This window comes from Chiroxiphia lanceolata, chromosome 2, assembly GCF_009829145.1.
Source record: "Chiroxiphia lanceolata isolate bChiLan1 chromosome 2, bChiLan1.pri, whole genome shotgun sequence".
Taxonomy (NCBI): domain Eukaryota; kingdom Metazoa; phylum Chordata; class Aves; order Passeriformes; family Pipridae; genus Chiroxiphia; species Chiroxiphia lanceolata.
This window is the reverse complement of record NC_045638.1, coordinates 89,654,429-89,661,504: the sequence shown is the minus strand read 5'-3', so window position 1 is coordinate 89,661,504 and position 7,076 is coordinate 89,654,429. Positions and strand designations below refer to the sequence as shown.

The window sequence follows — 7,076 nt, the reverse complement described above, 5'->3', positions numbered from 1 at the left end:
TTCAGAATTTCCACCTGTGGGAGAGTAAAAATATTTTTTGTTGTTGGCCAAAACATTTTTTTCTCAATTGTAATAATTTTCATGAAACCAGAGTTTGCTACAACAAAGGGAAAAAAATTATTTAATGCAAAACAGTTAAATCATTTTAGCACTTGGCATTATTGTTCAAATCCAGGCCCAAGAGCAGCCAGACTTGTTTGTCCTGCTATGCAGACCTAGCTAAAATATTCAAGTTGCTCATTGTGACAGTTGCTCATGAAGAGCTGTAACTACCATCATCATCACCATCACGTTCCTCCCCAGTGGACCCCCCCAGAAAAAAATGCACACATACAGCTCTGAGCTGGTTCCCAGTTTCACAAGAGAAGATGGTCAGGATTCATCTACCTGTTCAGGTTCACCCTCTGGAAGAGCCAAGAGGCTTCATTAATTATACTGCTTTTGGTGATTGGGAACTAAACGGAGAGTGAGCTCTGTTGGATTGGCTTCAAGGTGTCCATCTCGATCTTACTAATTATTTGCTGTGCTCTTCTCAAATTTCATCCTCTTCGAAACTTGTATCAGACTCCTTCATGTTCCCCAGCTCTTTACAGGTTGCTTTCGTTAGTGTTCTCTTTGTGTCCCTCAGGACAGATTTGAGTTTCCTAGTCAGTACATCTGGCCAGTTGTGGCTGTAAAACAGGAGAGGGGAAGGGAGGGGAGGGGAGAGTTAAACTAAATGGCCTTGAAACACCCTTTCCAACCCAAAGCATTCTATGAATCTGTGATTCTATGATCTTATCTGCTGGTCAACTGCACCTTGCTAGTCTATGGTTTGGCCAGCAACATGCAATTATTTGGGCGTTTACTGTATTTCCTGAACAAGAAAGAATCTTGAAGGATCTCCTGTCACTAAGCTGAGTTCATAGCATGAGAGATCGGAATAGAAGGAGAGTCAAATTCTTGAGGAACAAGGAAAAAAAAGGGAGAGAAAATAACTTGAAAAACTGAACCTCTGTATTTTTGGGTAATCCCAGACTTTTGTCCATGCAGGATACTCTACCTGTATGCTTATATATCTAAAGGTCAGCAAAGAGCAATACAGACCGTACTAAGATTCATACGCCATGGATCCCTCTATAAACACAACAGCTACCCATCACACTGGGGTGAAATCTCACCACTTAGAACTCCAAAATGAGTTCTGACTGACTTGCATGGACTTTAAGCCTCATCTCCAAAGTGAGATCAACCCACAGATCCGAGGGAGTCTGACCTCTCTGTGGGACAGTTCTCTGTTGTGTCTTGAATTTAAAGAGAGAAATCCCTTTCTCCTTATCAGAAGTATTTTAAGATGCTATGAGTGGGATTCATCTGCCTGAGGATATTATCCAGCAGTGTTTGAGATGCCATGGTTTATCCTACGTGGTCTTCAGCTGCTGTTTCATCTACAGCCTTGCACAAGTGTCTCTACAAACATGGTGCTCTGGGCTGAATCCCACTCACATGAGTGGGTTGGAAGGTACGTGTTAAGGTCACAGATCCTACCACAGGACAAAGTATAAGAGTCACTAGTGATATAGTCAAGGGGTTTATCTTCTGGTAACTGGAGGTGCACTCAGGTGTTCCTCATGCTTTGATGAACATTTTTACCAAGATCCATCCAGAACCATCACTTCTCTTTGAAATAAGGTGTCCACTAAAGACAGCAGAGTCCACAGCCACTCCTTCAAGGTTAAAGGATTTGATTCCTGAGCATGAAGAGCAGAGTCTTGACCTTCCTCTAGACTCCAGACCAGATGAATACTCCTAAATATAATTGCTCCAAGATGGGGATCCCTATCCTATTGCAGCAAGAAGCCTTTGGGACTGTCAGCTGTTTATGGTCCCAGACTAATAGGATCATACACTGAGTGAATGGACTATGGATCACTATATCTGAGATCTGTGGAAAGTGTTCCTTTATTGCTGTCAAGGAAAAACAAGGTTATTGGTGGCATATTCCCTTTCACCATAAGCATTTAAAGTAGCTTAGCTGGAAACATCACTAAACCACCAAGCAGGCATGTTGGGAATAACTAGCTGTTGAGGACTTAATTGCCTCCATTGAAAACTTCATGCACACAAGAAGGATTGAACTAGGACCGTTGATAAGATCCAGGTATGAATACCTTATTGATTTTTCAGCTATTTCCCATAGATTGAGCCAAGTTGGCTACTAAAGACCTTCTCTTCTCCATAATATACTACTAATCAGCCTGTGGATGATATAACTACTAAATATTTATGTATATGTGCAGGTTTTGTCAAGCAGGGTTAACCCCGGTGAGAGATGCTCTTTGTCTTTGGCCTTGGAGGACTAGCTGGTATTCTTAGGTGTAAATCAGCAGGGTGGTCTTCTGTGCCTTGGAGCTTATATTTAGCAGCCAGTGTTCTCATATGGTAGTGCTTATTGCAGGTCTCTGCGGATTGGGCCCCATATTTAAATCCTTTATTTTATTTTATTTTTAGTTTTTTAAGGAGGAATTTCTGCCCAGATCCTTGACAGGGAGAACCTCAAAATTTAAAAATCTTTTAAGGGAGATAAACCAGCCTAGTAACACACACTGAATCTTTAAAAGTTGTGGTTGGGAAGGAGGAACACAGCCAAAAGTTATCTGCTGGGTTTTATCCTTATGAGAAAATTAGATGGAGCTTTAGTCTTCGTAGTAATCTATCAGCCTGATATGATGTATCTTAGGGGTTTGTAACCATCCTGTATCTTGGTACTCTGGGCTTTCTCCTTTTTTTAAGAAAGTGGAAATTAAATACACATTAGTTCAGAGGAACTGAGCAGAAACATTATTGATGTTTTTAGAGATACTATTAAGAAAACCTAATCATACAACATTTTCAGGGGACACCATATATGTGCACGTGTGGGTGTGCATGCTTACATGCCAGCCTTGCTCTGGTAATACCTCCTTGATCAGACACCTCAGGTCATGCTGTAATACCCCATGTAACTTCTGAATTTCACCCAAATCACCCTAAATCCATTATTTCTCACACTTGTAGGTACCATAATGATGAATAACAGAGCTGCATCCTTTTTCATGTCATGAGATATGGGATTATACTAGGCAGGAGATATACATTACAGGAAAGCAACAATAGGCAGTTTGGATTTTTCCAGGTTTGAACAGTTTTATCACTGTGTTTACCATGTACTGGTCTCCTCCTGGCACAGTGCACATCAACATTCAATAGACTGATAATACAACGCAGGTAAACACTGTATGCCCTTCAGGAATTAATATGATAGTAGAGCATAAATTCACTAGGAAATCACCCAACAAGGCTACTACTATCTTTAGACAGCTTTACTGCTGTTCTGAACACATTTTGAATGAGACACTTTAGAATAATAATACAACATATTAAAAAAAATAGAAAGAAAGAAAAAGAAATTAAAAAGGAAAAAAAAAAGACACTAAACCAGCAAAGTGCAGACACATGACATGCAAGCAGACACTAAGCAGAAGAGCTACATTGGGACTGTCCTACAGCTACTACCTCAGATCTAGGCCCTTTTGCCAAGGCTTTTTCAGCTTTCCTCCTTTTGAACTCTGCAATTTCTTCCGGGAGTAACCCATGAGCTCTATACCTGCAGTGAACAGGCAGGCCATTAGAGAAAGAACCAGTTCAGTTTCATCTGTAATAAAGAACAGACTGTAATGTACCTTTCACTTACCAAGTGAAAGGTAAGTGTCTTCTGGTGAGAAAAAGGAAAACAAATATTGGTCCTGGTTCTGGTTTTATTTATTCCCATTTTGTATTCTTTCAACTTGAATTACTGCAAAAAGTGAGGTCAGCTAATTAAATTTTAAGTTTCTAGAGGTCTCTTGGTACTCTTAGACACTTCTCCCAGGACAAGCTGAATGACTTTGTTGATTGAGGAGCACAAACTCTATGTCTATCATGGCTGTTTCAGAATCTATTAGACAAGATGAATCCTGGGAGAATGATTCCATTATTCCACTGATCCTTCCCCTCATTAATTAAACGAAAGGAAAGAACAAAAATGCTGTGAAGACCTCACCTTTGGTTGGTTCAGTTCCTGTCTCAGTGCCTTTTGGTCTTCCAGAGGTGTTGCTTTCAGAAGCTCTCACCTCTCAAAATTATGGTCACATTTCCTAATGGAAATCCTACTTAACTGTCCCTAGAGATAGCCAGCTGTCTCTGAAAGCTTAGCACAAATTTAAAAGCCTTTCCTGAGGGAGATCAGAGTCAAGTTTCAGCTCTTTTGTCAGTTCTGTTCTACAAATGGAAATGTCTAGTCAAGTTGTCCTCCCATTCCTTAACTAAATCCTCAACTCTGGGAACGTCCTTCTTCTTTTTAGAAACATTAATCCCTGTTTATAAACTTCCTCATGAGTGCTGGAGAATTTAGGGCTCTGTCCAAAGGACCGGGAAGCCAGGAGGATATAACCCTGATGGGCTCAATGAGGAATGACTTCTGGGAATCCACAATTCAGGTGGGATTTAGCTCCCTGCCATTTGTCTCTCTGCAACAGAGATATTTTCATCTGAGCCAAATATCTTGTGTTCCCTTCTCAGACAGTGGAGGGAAGCTGACACTGCTGGAACACAGCAGGGGTTTATCCCAAAGTAGATATCCTCTGTGAGACAGAAGATCTACACCTAGAAATGTCTATTTCCCTGCACTGACTCTTAAAAGACGCGCAAGATGACCAGATCAGATGGAGGCAAATAACATTTAATAAGATTAAATCTTGACTGTTGGAGGAAGAAGAGGAATCTTTGTGTCCAGACCCTTTTTGCAAGCAGTAGCAAAATTCAGCCACAGGGTGAGTGTGAGTGGTTTGTTCCTTTAATCCACTTGGACTCACCCACAGAGGAGTGGAGGATGTTGCTGCCTGTGTCTGCACAATAGTGCAGCAGGTTGTGACCCACAGAAGGTGAAGACCTGATCACGGTATTTAGGGACGAAGCACAGTATGAGATTGAGGTCCACCTCCAAACACTGCTCACACAAGTATCAAATAACTATGATAAGGACTTGCCTTTCATCCACAGCTCCATAACAAAAAGAAAGATCCTGTGCAAATAGAACTTGCACATCTCCTGAACTAACTAATGTCTGAGCAACTGGAAAGGTCTGGTTCTGCACCCTCCAACCCATCCTCTGTCTTTTTTAAGACAACTGTTATTTTTCCAAGGTCCTCTCTTCCTACCGCCTTGTTTCCAAAGCCAGCAGGAGAAAAATCTGTAAAGTTCTGACTTTGCTTCTATTCTGAATACTACATTTAGGGTTTCTTGCTATCAGCACCAATTCTCTAATATTCCTGTCAATTCTTCAGAAACCTCAGCTTGCTCAAGAAGAGCATTGTTTAAAAATAAAAGCTGAAGGAACCATATCACAAGTCAGACAGTCTTGTTCAAAGGGAGATGTCACCAGCTTTCATTCCCTCCCTCCCCTCAATCAGATTTCAGAGAAAACTCTTCTTTCTCACAATCATTATGCCACAGCCATGATCAAAATATTCCTTTTTCTTTATTTTGCTGCCATGTTAGGGGGTCAGAAATAATTTGAAAAGAAGGGATTGATTGTGAAGCAAAAAGCATGTGTCCTAAGATTCGGTGATCAAGTCTATGAGTATGAGCCAGAGGATGTTTGGATTTCCCCAGATAGCTCTTGTTATATGTTATATAAAGTTTATCTAGGAAGTATTTTGATACTGTTTCGGAAGTCCAGCTATGGAAGGACAACAGAAGTTTTTTGCTGCTGTTTGCCTCACAAGCTCTTTTATTTCTGATTTAAAAGAGCATCAGGTGAAAGACTTCAAATAGGAGCCTGAATAGAAATCCTTTCTCCAGGGAAAGACACATCGGCAGCAACAGCAACAGCAGAGGCTCTCTACCAATCAACTCCCGTCATACCATGGTGCATCAATACAGACAGAACAATGAGAACCTTGTACTGAGTAGAAGTAAAAGCCATGTTTTCCTAATGGGTACCTTTTTCCCAGCTCATAAAAAGGTGATTCTCATTTGGTGTTAGGAGTTGGATTCTTTGAGCATCCTTCACTATTTCTCACCCATTTATCTTCAAACAAGGATCTCAGTACTTCCTCCAGGGATGATCCTCATGTATGTGAGGATGAGAGAGCCCCCAGACTCACTCTTATCCATGCCTGCATCTTCAGTTTTCAGTGATATCTCATGTTAGGCTGCACTCATCGCTGTGAATGGTGGTGGGCTGGATAACCTATTGACCCCTCTGGACTTAAGACCTACTGCATGATTTCATATGAGGTCAGGAATCTGGGTTCGATGTTAAAAATCAAAAACTCTCATATGTGATCTACCTGTGCACTGAGTTCATAGTTAAAAACCCTTGAGAGGATCGACAATCTGTATCTTTCTTTGCTGAATTGTGTTACTTTTTCCCCTCCAGTTAACTTTCCATAACTTAGAAAGGGAAAGTTTCTGGATAAAACTACCTGTTGGGATAGAGGACTTCTGATGCTTTTGAACACTGTATTCAGTACCAAAGCAAAGGATTTCTGAACCAGGATGTTGAACTTGGAAATTCAGAAGGCTGAGAATGTCACTCATCTCCTTGGAAAAGCAAATGAATATGATCCTGGCTCTTGGTTTCATTTTGGCTTGCTTGTTTTTTGCTTGTTTTTTTCTTCTGAATTTCATTAGCCAATGAATTTTTCCTAGTGTTAGATATTTTTTCAGTGCTTTACCAAATGCATCTGTGAGTTAGTCCAGGTCAGGCTTATATCTGCTAGTTTTGCATAAGCTCATGTCTTTTCTGCTGTTTTGGACAAGAGGAGTGCTCCACCAGTGCTGCCAAGGCTCTGCCTGTCCCAGAGCATCGTGGGATGTCAACTTCAAATATCCCACATTTATATACTCGCAATTTTGTGTTTTTATCATGTCTGCTCTTCAGCTACTTAACTAGTACAGCCTTCCTCTAAACCTATCTGATTGAAATCTCAAAAAAAATATCTATCCTACAGGTAGTCCGCTGCTCGACTGCTTAGCATGCTTCTTTTTGCTATCTCATAATTTTCTTACTCCTC

General features: G+C 40.7%; 1 protein-coding gene across 1 annotated transcript in view; it reads right to left on the bottom strand.

Moving 5' to 3' along the window:
- Positions 1-531: 531 nt before the first annotated feature.
- GUCY2F (guanylate cyclase 2F, retinal) overlaps positions 532-7,076 on the bottom strand; it is a 42,092-nt gene continuing 35,547 nt past the window's right edge. Inside the window, 2 exon segments of the mRNA XM_032679268.1 lie at positions 532-671; positions 3,535-3,619. Coding sequence (XP_032535159.1) covers positions 645-671; positions 3,535-3,619 — 112 coding nt within the window. The 3' untranslated portion in view covers positions 532-644.